The sequence below is a fragment of the Urocampus carinirostris genome, chromosome 10 (genome assembly GCF_059441175.1).
Source record: "Urocampus carinirostris isolate Australia breed hairy pipefish chromosome 10, RoL_Ucar_1.0, whole genome shotgun sequence".
In the NCBI taxonomy this organism is placed as follows: domain Eukaryota; kingdom Metazoa; phylum Chordata; class Actinopteri; order Syngnathiformes; family Syngnathidae; genus Urocampus; species Urocampus carinirostris.
Window position 1 is genome coordinate 2,392,419 of NC_142358.1, and position 18,802 is coordinate 2,411,220.

Genomic DNA, 18,802 nt, shown 5'->3' on the forward strand with positions numbered 1-18,802 from the left:
TTTTCCCTCCCCGACTTCCTCCGTCTCAACTTCATACAGTTCCCTTGTGGGCTTATTCACCGGCAATCGGCTTTCTTCTAAATCTCTTATCTTTGTTTCTGTTTTTTTCACCACTCCCAATTTTGTCTTACTTTTACTCCTCTTTCCAGTGCCCGTATGGGTTTTTGGAGAGTCATTCGCCTTTTCGATTTGTTTGTCTTCTCCAAATCCCGGCAATGGCGTAGCAAACAAATTTGCTAATTTGAACTCTCTTCCAGGCCCTTCCTGATTAATATGTGTTTTCGGAGTGGCAGTTGCTTTTTCTATTCGTTTGTCATGTCCAAATTCAGGTATTTTATGAGAAATCGAATTAGAATTTCCAGGTTCTTCCTGTTTCAATTTTGATTCTCTGGTCTCTGCTCCAGGGGTTTTGGTAGGTACATCTGTTTTTTCAATTTGTTTGTCTTGTCCAATTTCTTTGTGCATTTCTTGATCAATTTCATTGGGTATTTCCATAACTTTATTCATTTCCTGTTCATCTTCATTGGGTATTTCTATAACTTCATTAATTTCTTGTTCATTTTCATTTTGTATTTCCATGACTTTATTAATTTCATTGTCTTTGTTATCTTTATTCACTTCATTGTCTTTGTGACATTTATTAATTTCATTATCTATGTTGTCTGACATCATTTCATTGTCTTTGTTGTCTTTATTAACTGCCTTCCTAGCTTTCAATTTGTTAGCAAACGAATTCGGGCAGTTTCTAAAGAGGTGATTCGTTTCTCCACAGAGATTGCAGTTTCTGCTATCGCTACATTCCTCAAAGGAATGTCCAATTGTTCTGCACTTTCCACAAAAAATTCGATCACATACCTCAGCCAGATGCCCATGCTCACCACATTTGCGACAGAGTTTCGGTTGCCCTTGATAGTGGATAAAGCCACGGTTTTCCCCCAGGAATATAGTCGACGGAATTTGTTTCAGTCCCTGAAAGCCCTGAGGATCTTGCCGTAGTTGGACTGGTACCCTCCAGGCACCATTCCAATAGCCTTTCTCACACCTCACCTTCATAGCCTGGCCTTTTACTGAGCAGTATCTACTCAACCAATAACAGACGTCATCAGCACTGATTATTTCACTAAACATTCTAACAACGACAATCTTGTTAGCATTATCAGTCAGCTTCTCCACTGTAAATCCTGAAAACTGGGACCTCACTCCCTCAAAGCGATTCCAAAACTCTTGATAAAGAGCTGCCGTTTCAAAACTCACATCAAAGCCTTTGCCAGAAGTCATTTTTATGACAGCATGTACCTCCTCCTTTTTAAACTTCAGAATCTTTTCAACAAACTTGTTAATAAAATCCGTCCTTGACATTCCCTCCGAAATTGCCACAACATCTTTGAGCAAGAATCTCACGCAGTTACGTCTCCGCCCGCCGGTATAATGCCCGGCCATGGCAGGACTCGGCTGCTTTACTTCTAACTATGTTAAAATGGTTAGAATTGTAAAATTAATAATTAACAATACTCTTAAAACCGACGCCAATGACAGTATAAACGCATAGAATGAGCAGTGCTAACCTGATGCGTCCACCATCGGCAACCCAGCATCAAGTTTGCCACCTTAACTATACTTCATGTTGATGATGTATATGTATTGTTTGTTGATGCCCTTGCAAAAGCCATTGCAGCCTGGTTATCCTGGAAGGGGGATTATCTGATCCGCGCTTCCTTCTCAAGGTGTCTTAATTTTCCCATACTGAGATTTTGAGTTTTTCCTTGCCCTTACTTAGGTTTCAGATCAGTGTTTGCTGTAATAACAGTCCGTAGCCTATAAAGCCCTTTGAGATGTCACGTGATTAAGAGCTGCACAAATAAACATGACTTAACTTAATTTAAAGGAATACACTTTAAAAAAGTGTCTCCTGTTTACGTAACGCTGTTACATGAATTCTGTTCCTCCCCAAGCCTGGTGCTGGACTAACACATACCTCGGAGTGCCTGTTTGTCGCTCTGCAGCCGTTCTACCACATCGCCTCCGAGCTTGGCAAAAGCTTCATTGGTGGGAGCAAAAAGAGTCAAGTGTCCAGGCTGACCCAGCTTCTCCATTAATCCAGAGTTCTGGGCAATGTCCTGAATGAAGGAATATGTTTGTCTGAGAAGAACACCTTTGAAAGGAACTGTATTTTTGACAATGATCAGCAGAGTTCCCAAAATACTTAATCGTATTGACCTAATTTTTTTTCCGTCGCCAGAATGTAAAAAGGAGAAACTTTAGCCGTTTTTGAATAAAGTAGCTCAAATAAACAGATAACAGACCACAGCTGGTGTTTGTTAATCACGCTAATAATCGAATAGATGATCTGGCATGCTAAATCATAAATATTAATAGTAGTAGATATATGAGCATAAAATGCATACTTAAATACACTTTTTGTTAGAAGTGGTTGGGTGTTTGGATCCCTTAACCACTAGCGTCTTAAGTGCAACAATTTCCTGTGCTGTGTCTTGGGAAAGTACAGTCTCGTGGTACTTGGCATTATATTTTGCTCATTTTAATTTGGCGGGACGGATAAAAAAGCCTGAAAGGCCACATGTGCCCCGAGAGCAGCAATTTGCCCACCTCTGGGCGAAGCTGTCCTTTTCACTTATTTTCAATAGGTACAATTGTAATTTGTAAAAAAAAAAAAAAAAAAAAAAACCTTACACAGGGCTTTTGTTGAATGAATGTTTTAGCCTGTAAAAATGCTTTATCATTTGTTCTGTTTTAAGTGTGAAATGGCCAGAACGGACAGAGGACTCAGGTACCCAAAAAGTTTTGCGGTCTTCTGACATTCCCCAGTTTGAGTTGAATCATGATTTGTTTTTGGAGTATTTTCTATATATATATATATATATATATATATATATATATATATATATTCACACCAGATTGTCCCTAGGTGTGAATGAGCAAGCGAGTTGTCTGTCGCTGTGTGCCCTGCGATTGGCTGGCAACCAGGTCAGGGTGTCCCCTGCCCACTGCCCGGTGATTGTAAATTGTATTATAATTCACAGATTATCGCGGGTTCTTTTTTAAAAGCTAACCCCAGTAAAACACAATGGATAACTATTTAAAGCACATAGGATTACAAAGTGCACTTCTTAACTCTTTCAGTGCTAGACGTTTCTCTCAAATGGGAATGGATTTACATTTTTACTCATTTCTGAAGGCCTACAGAAAATTTCAGCTCTGTAGCTATATAGGCATAGAACACATCAAAAGAAAGCTTGAACCCTCATCTTTCTTTACAAAAAAAACTTGAAAATACTCCAAAAAATAGGTTTTCATGAAAAAATTGCATTTCAAGCAGAACTTCCACTTTGGTGCTTTTTCAAAATATGTATTTTTGATACCTCAAATATAGAAACAATGCTTTCCATAAACATAGCAGCACTTTGCTTTTCAGCTCTTGATGATTTCAATTGTCATCCTTCTACTTCCGAATGTTTACGAAAGCACTTTGTCATCTTTTTTAGAAAGAGCAAAGGTTTGAAGCGTTGCCATTCTGTACTTTTATCTCTGCTTTATCACCACACTGCGCGTCCTCGGCATATGGGCCGGCGCCAACACACTGCCATACGGTGTCATACCGTGGAAAGAAGAATAAAACTAGAAAGTATTGACAAACATCATATCAAAGCCATTCCTGCCATCTAATGGTTGATGTATTAACAGAAGAGATGCGCTAAAGCCTTTAGAATAGTTTGTTAAAAAACAACGTATATTCACGTTTTGGCACTCAGGGACAATGCTTCTGAAAACGTATTTTTCCGTTATAGTATTGAAACGTGAATTTATTGTGAATTTTAGGTTTTTTAGGTTTGGAAAATTGGTAGAGATTTTTGTTCCCGAAATGCTCTAAATAATGTACTTCATGACCTTAACAATAATAATAATAATAATAATTTCCTTGTATTGTCATTCTGTGTAACAATGTACACAGAACGAAATGTCAGATGCAAGTGGCAGTATTACAAATCCGGATTAGGGCTTAGCTTCGAAATTTAGACCTGCCACCGTCTGGCACTCACATTGAATGACGCTAGATCGTCATCGACTTCGATGACGTCCTTGATACTGCTGCCCACGGCACTGATCACGCGATCGATCACATGCACGACACCATTGGTGGCCACTTGGTTGCCGTGGATGATCCTGGCACAATTCACCGTCACCACCTGTGCATCAAAACTTGATTTTATACTTGTTAAAATCAAGTACTTTGCAACGAAAGAGCAGTTCTAATAGTGCTTACCCCGTTCGAATAGTGATTGATGAGCAGGCCCAGATCATTGTACATGGAGGTGATGGTCATGCCGTTGCGAAGGTCTTTGGTAAGGAGGCGCTTGTTGGCCATGTGGTAATGGAGAGCGTTGTACAGTTCGATGTTGACGTTGCTCTCCAGTGCAGCTCGCATGCTCTGCCGCAGGACATGAAATGTGATAGTGGTGCTCTTTTTAAATTCTTACCCCCGACAAAAAAAAAAAAACTAACATTGACTAGGAGGCGACATGTGAATTTCTGGAGCTATCCGATTGAATTGTTCACACTTAAAGAAAAACAAATAATTTTGTATACCTGGTGTTTACAGGTATTACGATTAGGGTTAGGAGTTAAGGCAGGGGTTGGTAACCTATGGCTCGCGAGCCAGATATGGCTCTTTTCATAATTATATCTGGCTCAGAGATCAAATTAATTTCTCACACATTTTCTCTGTATCAATCTCATTTTGACTTGCTCAAAGCTGATAGTGGTGGATGCAATGCCGAAGTTAAGATGACATTCACATGGGTTAAAGTTATAACTGCAGTCTACTGTCAGGGTGTTACACCAACATACCACATTTGGCTGCACGTCGCCAATTATCCTTGATTTAGAAGCTCATTGAACAATCTATGTTCACTGGTGAGACACTTTATGATTAAAAAACACAAAACAAACTGTAAACACCACAAAACTCCAGCAAGGCACACAGAGGTATTTGATTGGGTGAGCGGTTGGGGTGGGCGAATCTCTGCACTCACAGCGACGCCCAATGATGTCTATGCCAAAAGTTTCTTCGTTTGCAGTATTTTGTGATATTTTTGCAAAATAACTTTGCTTGCACCTTGTTTTGAAACCATTATACAAGACAAAAATGACAGTCAAAATGATCTTTTAACATTGTTCATTAACTGCTGGAGGGAGACACATTTTAAATCGTAAATTTATTTTGCTTTTATGGCTCAAAAAGGTTCCCGACCCCCCGGGTTGGGTAGGGTTACTTTAACTTGATTACTTTTAATTACTTTTGGATTACTCTAATACCAAATATGCTAATAAAAGACAAAAGAAACTAAATATGAATAAAATTATGACTCACAACACATGGTAAGCTTTCTCTCCTGGCTTTGATCTCTTTGATCTCCGGCAAAACTAACATAAAATGCAACAGAAACAAAATGAAAATAAATCCAAACAGCTTGCCAACATCATTTTTGCCGTTCCATGCATTCCGTTACTCCCCAAACCTGCACAAAATTTAGTAATTTTATTCATATTTAGTTTCTTTTGTCTTTTATTAGCATATTTGTTATTGGAGTAATCCAAAAGTAATTGAAAGTAATCAAGTTAAAGTAACCCTACTCAACCCTGTTTAGAGGACAAGGGTTGGGGTTAGGATGTTTAGTGTTCGGGAGCAATGAAGCTGGAGCGCCACCATGATACTTTGATACATATGCCCAAATAGGTTTTGATTTTTTTTGTGCTCTAATAAATGGAATCAATATTGCAAAACTGCATTTTGTATTTCTTTGGATTGTCACTGTGTGGTATTGAAATTGGTTTAATAAACTGAAACCTTTGTGAGACATAAATATGCAAAAAACACAGAATTCAGGAAGGGGCAAATACATTTTCACAGAACTGTATACACACTGTATATGGACTATGGCATTTCCACTGTGCGGAAAAAAATAAAATGGAAATATCTCTGCGAAATCAACCAATACACATGAATATTTTTAATATTAGTAAAAGTGGAGATTGCGTGTATTATTCATTCGACTGCAAGTCCTATTTGAAATAGAAATATCCTATTTGAGGACAACTGAATTTGTATGTGTATACATGCAGGAGTAATTGGACAATCAAATCACTACCCAAACCATTGGAATTGGAATTCTTGACCTTCAATGGGTTATTGTGACAGTTTACATTGTTTTCGATAATCGGAATACATATTTTGTTTCCAATCTGATTATTGTCAGCATGTAAAGGTACCCATTGGTTGGTGCCCAGGAATTAATTAGGTTTTTTTAAATTGAGTTGGGTTTAAGGTTTTGTCTTGTTGAACTGATATTAAATACTCGTACTTTTTTTTACACGCACAGGACTTATTTAAGTTATATTTCGTCTATATATTTGGCTACTTAAATCTTTAGTGTGATTACTGTCACGTTTCGGGGGAGTGGATCCAACATGCGAGGAAATAGTGCAGGCAAGAACAGGCAATAAAAAAAAGATCTAGACTAACTAACTGTTAGTGTGGGGACTGATTTGTCACAAGTGGGTACTATGCAGCCTATCCCCCAGGTTCAGAAATGATGTCCCTCATCCTGACATACTTTTGAAACTTTGGGTTTCAGCAGAGTGTTTTTGAAGCTCACCCCATCCAGAAGGTCCCAAGCATCATTGCTGGGTGCAAAGAAGGTGTAGGATCCGGATCCTTCAATCTCAGCCCTCAGTTTGGATGTGTCTGCATATTTTTGGGTCGTCTGGGCCTTCACCATGCCCAGAGTCCCGTACACGTGGTCAATAGGGGCCACTGCAGGATCGAGGGGAAAACAGAAACCTTAAGGACGTCTCAAAGCTCCTATGTATTGGAAAAAAGACCAAGATCCACCCAACCATTCGTATATCCTTCACTGCTAAGAAATTTGTGGCTAGCATTAACATGTGTCAGCAAGATGTGCCAGAACACCGTATTGGAGAGCATACTGCTGTTCGGCCAGATTTGGAAACCTCACCAAAATAAAATATTTTTAAATAGACTACCATTGCGGGTCAAGGCCACGCACCTGCAGGGCAACCGCGCATTCCGTCCAGCTTCATGTAACCTGGGCAGCACTCGTAAAGGACCATCCTGGAATTTAAAAAAAAGAATGTTCTGATTGTACGTAGCAAATCATTTTAAAGCTGGATTAGAGTAACTCTCAGATCTGACATTGGTACTGTGTTTCCAGATGTGACTGGTTTGTCTCCATTAAGATGCCACGTAGTATTGCGTTTTGGCTCCACAAGTTAATGGGAACATTGCCACCTGGATTATGCTAACAATTAAGTCGGAGTTTCATTTTATAGAGAGTGCTCTGTTGAAACTTAGCAACCTTTTTGGGTTTGTCTGTCATCTGCTTAACTGCACTTTCTCCTAACATTTAGGTCCGCAAAAAGACTCTACAGTAGTCATTCCTGCGTATGACTGTGAACGGTTAAGACTTTAAGAGGCCTGTCTGCTATTGGTCATCACACAAGATGCTGGTGTGCTATTGGAAAAAATTTAAAATACGGATTGGCTATTGGCTGAATTCCCTGTGGTTAGAATTTGAGCACCTTTTTTTGCAAGAAACTACCTAACCTTGGTTTCCTCCAATTATTTTTCAATGTTAAACACAATTTAGTTATTTTATATATATTGTTTTTGTCTTTTATCCAAAAGTAATCAAAAGCAATCCAGTTACATCACTTCAATATTCTAGTATTTAAATTATAGATAGATAGACAGATAGATAGATACTTTATTCATCCACGGAGGGAAATTCACAATTATTATGTGAGGGTTACGTTTTTCAACATGTAATGAGTAACTGTATCAGAATAAATTTCTTAATGAAACCATTCTAACCCTGCTTAAATGCTACTAGGAGAAAAAAAAGGCTGAAAATTCTCCACGTCTATTCTGATATTTCGATTTTCGATATTTATCAGCTCTATAGATGGAACGGATCACCCAGGGTGGCCGGAGATGCAGTTACCACAACTCTATCGCTCTTACAGACAAGTTTAAATCTGGTTTCAACAATTACAAATATTTGGTAGCGTGTGTTTGGTTTTAAACAGTCCTGGCCACATTTGTTACGTTCAAAAGAGCCTTAAGAACATATACAATTAAGGGAAGACATATGTTTTTCAGTTCTAAATTTCTGCTCTGGTGCTTACCTATACTTAAATATATAGATAAAATGTCAACAACTCAATCAACTAAACAAAGAGAGAATAAGGAAATAAATGGTTTCCGCATGAAAGCTGAAAAAAAGCTCCATATGTGAGTCACCTTCTCTCAGAAATGGAGAACAAATGTGAGTCCATGTCTAGTTGGGAATTTTGTCCAAAAACATTTCCTGTTTGAAGCATCTAATGAAAAAAAGATGTTTGACTGGATGCAGTTTGCACTCTGATGACCAAAACAAAAAGTGGAGTCTAACTTTCTTCAAAAAAAGTTTTGGAAGGACAAAGGTCTGCTCAGGACAAGACAAAAATTATTTCGGTCTTATCTTATGTGGTCTGGTCTTGGTTCTGTCTTCATCCTCTCTTGGTTTTGTCTTGGTCCTGTGTTTATCCAGTCTTAGACTTGTCTTCGTTTGGTTTTGTCTTGGTCCTGACTTTTTGTGGTTAAGGGGCATACAAATACACATGACTCGACTTGACTATCTAAGTCTGGTGTTGGTCGTGTCGTAGTTTTGTCTTGGGCCGGTCTTTCTCCTATTCCGTTCTTGTCTTGGTCCTGACTTGATCCTACTTTGGCCTTGTATTGGTCTTGTCTTGGTCCGGTCTTTGTTTTTTCTTGGTCCAGTCTTGATCCTGTCTTGGTCTGGTCTTGGTCTGGTCTTGGTCTGGTCTTGGTCTGGTCTTGGTCTGGTCTTGGTCTGATCTTGGTCTGGTCTTGGTCTGATCTTGGTCTGGTCTTGGTCTGGTCTTGGTCTGGTCTTGGTCCAGTCTTTGTCCAGTCTTACTTCTGTTTTGTCTGGATCTTGTCTTTGACTTGGTCCTGTCTGGGTCTTTTCTTGGTTCTGTATAGGTCTTGGCTTGGTCCAGTTTTGGTCTTTTCTTCGTTGGTCTTTATTATGTCTTTTTCCAGTCTTTGTCCAATCTTGGTCTTGTCTAGATCTTGTCTTGGTTCTTTCTTGGTCTTGTCTTGGTCTTGTCTTTGTCTTGTCTTGGTCTTGGACTCGATCTTGTCTGGGTCCTCTCTTGGTTGGGTCTCAGTATTTTCTTTGTATGGTGTTGGTCATTTCTTGGTCCCTCCGTGGTCCCATCTCCATCCTGTCTTGGTCTTGTCTCAGCCTTGTTTTGGTGTGTTCTCTGTCCCGTCTTGGTTTTGCGAAGGTTTTGTCTAAGTTTTGAAGCCTCATTTATAAAAGACTAAGTATGCGCAAAACAAGGCCTACGCTATTTGTAAGCAACGTTTGGCAAACTTGACTGGTTAATTATGTGCAGACTTTCACAGGAGCTCTGGCCCTGCCGTACGCACAAATCCTGGTGAAACAAGAAACTACAACCCAACAGCAGATAAAGTATCTGGAATATATAGACTGTATTTATAAATATATATATATATATATCCAATGTCAAGCAGTAATCTTAATATAGAAGTGGGATTAGATCTGAAAGTTGACTATATAATTAACATGGTTATATGTGGTCCATCTGATACTTTGCGATGGGATTACACAGCAGCCCACTTAACAATCAAGTCAGCATTTATATAAAAAAAATGTTGCTCTCTTTCATTGAGGTTTTTCTTTCTTCTGGCAGAGCATTCGGAAACTCCTTACTTGTCAGCATGTTCTTCGAGAAACACTTTTGAAATTCACAGTAAACTGCTCCAGTAGAGCATATTCCGGGCTGCATTCCAAAGTGGTGAGCAGAGTGGAAATGGAACTGTAAGTATAAAACTTTTGCGTCTAATTTGCATTCATGCATAAATATACATTCAGAAATGTATTTGTATGTGTTATATTTTATTCTATATTTCTTTATTAATAGACCCTGTCCAGAAATTGGTCTTGAAACACCCAGAATTAAATCAAAGTCGTATATTTCCAGGCTCTAAATTTGATGATAATAATGAAAAACCTCTAAGGGCAAAAGTGTTTTCTTTTACTTGACAGTTGATGAATATCTTGATAAATAAGAAAATAGATGATTAAAAAAAAATTGCAATAACAGAAAAATGCACAATCAAAGCCATCATTTTAAAAATGACATTTACACAATGTGGATGAACACAACGTAGAACTCACTTTTTTATCGAAAACATTTATTTACTGAGGGACAGTGTGTAATATTTTGTGCTTCCTGGCGGTATAAAGAACTTTCATTAAATAAAAAAACAAAATATGCATCTGAATATTAGACAAAAATACATGAACTATCGTACCAATTATATATTTTTTTTTATAAAAGGGCATAGGTTAAAAAATGTGTATTTCTTTTACATAGAGGAATCCACACTTTGGTCGCAGCCATGTTTGTCTGGCATCCTGTGCTCTGTGGCACTGGCCCTCGCTCGTAACAGACAACACAGTGCCATCTGGTGGTCAAATATTACACACTGGGACTTTAAGAAAGAAGGTACCACAAAAGGACACTCGGGATAAGAGTGGCACCAAAATAATAAAAAATGTTTTATTGGTAGTATTTTTTTACACTTTTAGTTCAAGGGGTGAGGCACGGAAGATGGGAAGTTAGCGCGCAGCCCCACGGTCCAGAGGTCCAGGTTTCACTTCCAGCTACCGCAGCATCCCCGTGCGGGTATTTTCATGTTCTCCTCGTGCCTGCTTGGATGTCTTCCTGACATTTAGGTTTCCTCACAAATTCCAAAGACATGCATGTCAATTTAATTGGCCGGTCTAAATTGTCCCTATGTGTGAATGAGCAAGTGAGAAACGGCTGGGATTGGCTCCAGCACGCCCCGCGGCCATACTGAGGATAAGCGGCACAGGAAATGGATGGATGGATGGATAGGTCAGTGTGTGAGATTAAGAGTCCTGGGGAGGCCATATCGTTCCTGCGAACCGTACTTTACCAACCACTTCATCAAAATCACAATACATAACAAATCAATTCAAAAATAATTTTCAGCTGATACTTAGTTTTAAATTTTTCTACTATTTTCTAATAAATATAAAATTTTTCAACATACAATATCTATTGCCGTTGGGGCTTGTGTTTCTTTTTTCAGTGACGGTTATATAGCCAGGAAATACTGTAGATAATATAAAACTGGAGGAGACGGGCACAAACGGACACTTGGGATAAGACTGCCATCAAAACAAGGTTATTGGGGTTCATTGTAGTATGTGGATTAAAAAGCCTGGTAAATTGCATAATTGTAAGGATGTGTTTTTGCACAATAGCGCACCTCAAAATGTAGTGGAACCTTAAATAACTTTCGCAGAGAACAGCGGCGAAAGAGAAGGCTATTCTTTGATAGAAAAACGAACGAACGCCAAAGACAGCATGGCCCCCTTCCATGTTTGAGCGCTAAAAGTGCTGTGAAGCCCAAAAAAGGCAAACGTGCAGTCACAGTGGTCGGCGGGCTTTTCCATTGGAGTGTCAGCAATCCGTAGCCACATCCTGGAGCTTGTGGTTGACCACCGGGACACTCGAAACGCCAAATGTTAATCAACAAGAGAAGATGTCGCTCCAGTGCGAAATTTCAAAATCTGTCTGGAGGCTATCAAGATCTTTTGAAGCCCAAGTGACTTTACTGTCGTAAAAATCGCTTTGTAGAAGCTGGGGCGATTTTAGGTTCAGAGCTTTAGGGGTGCTGAACATTCAGAGTTTCTGGCTGATTATTATTTTTTTCCATTTCACTTAAAGTGATTTAGGATCATTTAACACTGTTCAGGACTGTTACTTCCCATTTGTGAACATCACATTAGACTGTGTGGTCAGCAGAAACGCCATTACTATGCCATGCCCAGTTTTACTTGTCTTTTTTCCTAACAGAGTAAACACAAACATACACATACAGAAGAAGCATGTATTATTAGACAATGATACATTCCATTCTACACTTTATGATTCCAACCAACTATTTGCCACCTAAACTTGAGGGTTGCAAACCTGTCAATAACATTGCAGATCTTTTTCAATTGCCTTCGCAGCATGGGCGTTATAAGGAAGAGGGGCAATGGGGGCAGTGGTGAGCTTTGCCCACCCATGGACATGTGCTGCCCTCCTAAAGAAAGGTTGATGCACTAATGTCAGCATTTTGGACAACGCATATAGGATCCCATTCATATAATAATTTGTAAGTCACTGACATTAGCACGGACTCCCCATGTCTTTACAGCAAACAGTAACCCCTCCCAACATGTTAATCCTTGGCGTCCAGGTTGCAAATGAATTGCGCATGTGCCAAAAGGCTAGTGCAGAGAGTCTGCGTGTGCGGATGTAATAGCGTTTAAAAAGGCATCATGCCCAACATTGCTGATGATGCTGGAATTGCAATTGCATGACATCTTTACCACCCCTCCTTTTCATCAACCTCGCTCGCAATCAAGAATCGACTACTCACGCTTTCTTCCCACAGATGGCGCCTTGGTACCAGTTACGACAAGTACTGAAGTACTTCTTCCTGGTCCCCATGACCTGCTGCAAGGCGCATACATTCGGCCTGAAATGGAAAAAAAAACATCAATTAGGCAAAATCCCCCCCCCCCAAAAAAAATCATTTTTATAAGGAATGTAGGATTACTGTTTTTTTCTTGTACTGATAATGTCTTTTTTGGGTTAATCATATCAATAACATTGCACAGCTTTGCTACACATGTTTCCAAAAAGTAGTGTTGAAGAGAATAGACCTTGACTTGATCAATCTGGTAATACTTATGTTGTCACTGATAAATATAATGACAAGATATTGTTATGAGCATCTTAACACTGACATAGATATTGAAAAAATTGCTTTGGATAATTGGTGTGTTCATTACAAGAAAATGCATCACTTCCAAACATGAAGTGCTCCAAGATTGAAGGTCACACAGGCCTTAGCCAAGAAACAGAGATCACTCATTCTTATCAAGTAGCATTATCTTAGCGTTAGGGTGGGCAATTATTTGGAGTCAGGGGCGGCATTAGCTTTAAAAATTTGGCCAAGGAGCCAATTCTGGAGACGGATCAGTTTCATCAAATTGTTTTTGAAACACATAAAATTAAATACAAAAATATTTGGTCCCGGTTTGAAGCACTATATTTGATATTTAGTTTTTTAGTATTACTTGTATTTTTTTAGTACTTTGTAGTATTTCTGCAGTTTGATTTTTGTATTATGTCTGTTTTATTTTTGTGATATTTCCATAGTAGTATTTCATTGTGTTCCTTTAGTATTTTTGTAGTGCCTCCTTAGTTGATATGTTTATAGTATATCTGTATTATGTTTGTAATATTACTATAGTATTTCAGTAAAATACTGCAGTAGTATTTTCATAGTATTTCTGTAGCAGTATTTATAATAGTTTTACCGTAGTGGTAGTTTTGTAGTATTTCAATAGAAGTATTTTTGAAAGATTTCTTTTGTAGTATTTCTGTAGTGTTTCTTTAGTATTTTCTAATGTCACTGGTATATCATTTGTATTTTTTAGTGAATTTTGATTGTTCTGCAGTTGGATTTTTGTAGTATTTCTGTACTATTCTTATTCCATAGTTTTTTTTTGTAGTAGCACTCACAATATTCCGTACGCATCCTGTATTATTATCTGTATTTTTTTAGTATTAATGTGGTATTTCCAGTCGTAATACTTCTGTAGTTGTAATTTTGTAGTATTTCTGTCATGATATTTTTGTAGTTTTTATTATATTATTACTAAGGTGGTATTTGTGTAATATTTCTGTACAAGTATTTTTTAAATATCTTTAGTAGTTTTTTGTAGTATTTATTTCGTATTTTGTAATAGAACTGTAGTTGTATTTGTACTGTTTCTGCTGTAATATTTTGTCAGTATTTTTTATTGTAGTATTTCCGTCATATTTCTGTATTTTCTGTATTATTATTATTATATTACTTCAGTAATGGTATTATTGTGGTGTTTCTGTAGTATTTCTTCCTTTTCAGAATTAAACCAAAATATTATATTAGGTCCCTGTTTTCAAGCACTAAATGTGATGTATTTATTATTATTCAGCCAGTATCAACCACCAACATGATATCTACCGGAAATCATTTTGTCACGCGAAGCTATCGACGTGACTCGTGATATTCAGGTTTGTAGTAGTTTTGTAGTATTACTTTAGTAATATCAGTGTCTGAAATTCATGACAAAAAGGGCAGGGCAGACAACTCTGAAAAGTTGCCTGTTCAGCCGTAAAGTTGCCTGCCCCATTTTTCTCAACTTGAAACACAATAAGACGACTAATCGCTGAAAAAAAAAGAACATTGTTGCAAACTATTAAGGATTGATAATTAGAATATGTAATAGAACAACACTTTAAAATTAAGTTTATTATAAATCTACTTATAACATTCATTGCATGGCTATAACATCGCTCTTTTCCATCTGCCATCATTATGTACCTGTATTATCTCATCTTCATTCATGCAATGTTTGCGTTGCGTCGTCTGCTACAAGCCACGTGAACTCCTCTTCCACGATGCTTTTAATGTACGTTTACGTTTTGTAGCGTCATACATTTTGTTAGCTTCTTTCGAATATTTCTTCAGGGGCTGAGGTTTTCGCTTGATTCCTAAGCACTTATCATTTTTTCTCGTGTTCTCTGTGCGTCTACTTTGGAAAATGCACGACCTTGTAACGCCCTGGAAATTCTGGAAGCACAAAGTTTTTTGATGCAGGCTTCTGATTGGCTGTTGAGTATGCAAATTGCCAAATGAACCAAAATTCCGAAATATATAAACCGAACAAAGATTTTGAAATCGGAGTACAGTGGGACCTCGCTACTTCGCGGTTCGACGTTCGCGGCTTCAGAGCTTCGCGGTCTGTAATGGTTAAAAAAAAAATGTTTTGTTTTTTTTCTTCGCAGATTTTCACTTTTTGTGGGTTTTTTCGCCGGAACGTCAGCGGACGCGGGATAAGGCGGCCGGCTGGATGGGACGGGGGAGGGGGGGGGGGCTCGGCGGAGGTCACTCCCGGGCCGCGCGACGGAGCGAGTTCGGCGGACGCGGCGTCACCCAAATAAGGATAAGCGGGGCAGATAATGAGATGAGATGAGATTTTTTTTTTTTTTTTCGAAGGGGCGTCACTACTTCGCAGATTTTCACTTTTTGCGGGTGGTTTTGTTCCCCATCAACCAGGTCTAAAAAAATAATAAAAAAAAAAAAATATGTATATATATATATATATATATATATATATATATATATATATATATATATATATATATATATATATTTGAAGGTGCACCGCTTCTTCGCGGATTTTCACTTATCACGGGTGGTCTTGGTCCCCATTAACCGCGATAACCGAGGTCTTACTGTAAACCAACCTTATTTGAAAAAAAAAAAAATCTTTTTTGGACAGAGTATTTGAAAAAAAAAGAAGAAATTGAAGAGTATACAGTATATAAACAAATTATATATATATGTGTGTGCATAAACATAAAACAGGCTGGGTTTCGCTTCAAATGAACTGCAAGTGAGAATTTCTATAGAAAATCTATATATACATTATTCTAATGAGGAACATAAATGAAAAAAAAAATCTTTTTTTTTTCCTTGAAAGCGTTGTCGGCCACCCGGGCGTAGACGTTTGGTAAGTTGTACGCCCGGGCATCCGAGCAGACGTTATTTCAAACACTGGTAATACTATTGTCGTAGACACAAAAAGGGACAATATTGGCACCAAAAAAAACATTTTTATCAAAAGTACTTGTCATTATATTTTGACTGTTTTCATTTGGCAAGCCGGGTGAATAAACCTGGATTAGCTGGTCACTTTAGTGGCTGGAATAAATCAAAATGAAAATACAATCGGGCAAATGTAACATTAGGCCAATTACGGCTGCCGAGGTCTCTCGTGGCAGCTGACGAGAAGGCCATTTATGGTGGTCATGATTTACTAAAGGATTAAAAAATAAAAAATAATACGTATGCTACACTTTGTTTATGTTTAGTACAGAAAAGTAACAGATTGTGTCACCATTAAAACTCACTTGTGAACATGGTTGGGAAGCTGTCAATTTAAATCAACGAACAAACGTACGACAAGAAAAGGGGAAAAAAAAACTTTTAACATTAAAACTCAATGAAGTGGCAAAGGTCGAGAAGTACGCACAACCTCAACACCCTGAGCCATGTGACTGATTTTGGCTAAGCTCTCCGGTGTCTCGAGCCCATTACGAAGAGGTAGAAAAAGGACGACCAAGTTGGCTGAGCATACAGTGCCATCTGCACATTACAAATAAGTTGAGAGGAGATATGACCATGACCAAGTTGTGTTACTACTGGTTTAAATTTAATCTAATGAGGCACATAAATGCTTCAAAACTTTATAACAAGTAGTGTCAACTGATTGAATGATAACGGTCAAATACGAGGTATAGAGGATACACGACCAAGTTCTGCTACTACCCCTATAAACAATGAAAATATTTTCTAATAATAATTTTCTAATAAATGTTTTGTTTATAACAAGCAATGTTGGCAGATTATGGCGGAATTCTCCTGTGCCGTGTGCACATAATAAAGAGGTAGAGAGTAGACACAACCAAGTTGTGATATAATTTCTAAAGAAAATCTATATATACATTATTCTAATGATTAGCATCTTTTTAACAAGTCAGGCCGACTGATTATGGCGGAACCCTCCAGCCTTGTGCACTTTACGAAGCAGTAGAGAGGAGACACGACCAAGTTGTGCTGCCACTTCTATAGAAAACCAAAATCTATTGTAATGAAGAACATTAATACTTCAAACCTTTCAAGCAAGTAGTGCCAAATGATTATGACATAGCTTTTCAATGCCTTGTGCACATAATTCAGAAGTAAAGAGAAGACAAAACTATATTTATAGAAAATCTAAATACTGTGTACTGTGTTCTAATGAGGAACATAAATACGTTAAATCTTTCTAACAACTTGTGTCGGCTTATTTGAATATGATAACCTCGCGTAGGTGACTCAGTACTAGCCTTTTTTTCTATCAGGCTGATAATTTTGATGTTATATTTAGCAGTTATGGAACCAATAACTATGGTTCATCCATTGTAATGATATTAGAGGTCGCAGGTTCGATTCGGGGTTCTCCGAGTTAAATGTCGAAGTGTCCTTAGGCAAGACACTGAACCCCTAATGCCTCCTATATGCAGGTAGATGTCTTGCATGCTGTGTAAGTGCGTGTGTGTGTGTGAATGGCTAAAGTGTGAAGTGCATTGTAAAGTGTTTTGGAAGTCCTCATTGTCTGGTTAAAGCGTTATATAAATGCAGTCCATTTTCCAATGCCATTATAAAAATAAAAGTGAAAACCTTCCAAGAAATGTGGTATTCAAAACACAATAATAAGAACAATATGTTAAAGTAATAGATATATGTCTTACCCTTGATCCCTAGCACGGATGCGACTGTGCGCCACGATCTTGTCATAGGCGGACGAGTGTGCCTCGTCCAGCCAGGAGGAGAGCACAAAAAGTGACAAACTGGCAACAAAGAGGAGCTTCATCTTTGACTGGTGGTCGCAGCCCCCAAAGTGATGAGAACTGCACTACCAGCAGGGGTTTTTATATCGAGTGGGTGGACTCTCACCTCCCGCTTCAGGAGAATGACAACACCAATCCCACACAAAGTTGTGGAAGCCTTGAAAAGAGATGGTAAGACCCAGAGGTGTCTAGAGTAGCCAACAATTTTACGCAAGTAAAAGTACGGTTACTTCGCAATAATGTGACTCAAGATTAAATACAAAGTAGCCATCCGAAATATTACTTTAGTAAAATTTAAAAAGTATTATTCAAGTACCGAGTAACTGTCGCAACGCCTTATTTATTGGTCTAAAAAAAATTCAAATGTAACCATTCAATAAGATCATCGAATCATCAAAGTCCTTCCAATCTAAAAAATACATTCAATTTCAAAATAGATTAAAATGATAAAGGTTGATTGAGGTATTTTAATATACAATAAAAACGTACTTACTTTTTTCATTGTTTTTGCTTGTTTTAAAAAGTTCTATGAGATTTTTTTATTTTGATAATTTGTTATTATTACTTTAGTTACTATTCATAAAGAATTCATCAACTTTTTAGCAGCATTTTTTCACTGTAGTAAATATTGTGACATATTATGTTTTAACAACTTGTTGTAATTTCAGTTCAAAATGTGTGAAATGTGATTATTTTTTTGTTCTTACTTTTTTTTTAATTCGTAATAACTTATGGTGCAACTATATTAAAAAATGATCCATTTTGAAAATGTATCTATTTATTTGTATGTATTCATCTATTTTCTGTTTATTATTGATTAATTTATAATTTTGAAGTTGTTCTCTTTGTTTTAAATCTTGTGAAATTTGGTGGTTCTACTGCTTGCTTTGAAAATGTAAAAATATTTTATTTTTTATATATATTTTCATTTTTTATTTTATTACCATTAAATTACTATTTTTGAGTGTTTTAAATGTTGTGTTTCTTATTTCCAACTGCTTGTTTTAAATTCATCCATCCATAATCCATTATTTTCCGCCTATCTGAGGTCGGGTTGCAGGGGCAGCAGCCTTAAAAGGGAAGCCCAGACGTCCCTATCCCCAGCCACCTCCTCCAGCTCATCCGACGGGATCCCGAGGCATAG

The 18,802-nt window shown here is 37.7% G+C and overlaps 1 protein-coding gene across 2 annotated transcripts in view; it reads right to left on the reverse strand.

Moving 5' to 3' along the window:
• Positions 1–17,695, reverse strand: part of postnb (periostin, osteoblast specific factor b) — a 53,398-nt gene extending 35,703 nt beyond the window's left edge. For both annotated transcript variants that reach the window (XM_088345878.1, XM_088345879.1), the window contains exons 1-7: positions 17,560–17,695; positions 12,590–12,688; positions 7,086–7,150; positions 6,675–6,832; positions 4,283–4,447; positions 4,059–4,205; positions 1,976–2,117 (exon numbers count right to left, since the gene is read on the reverse strand). In XM_088345878.1, the coding sequence (XP_088202004.1) occupies positions 1,976–2,117; positions 4,059–4,205; positions 4,283–4,447; positions 6,675–6,832; positions 7,086–7,150; positions 12,590–12,688; positions 17,560–17,681 (898 nt within the window). In that variant the 5' untranslated portion in view covers positions 17,682–17,695. The remainder of the gene's footprint in view (positions 1–1,975; positions 2,118–4,058; positions 4,206–4,282; positions 4,448–6,674; positions 6,833–7,085; positions 7,151–12,589; positions 12,689–17,559) is intronic.
• Positions 17,696–18,802: the final 1,107 nt, after the last annotated feature.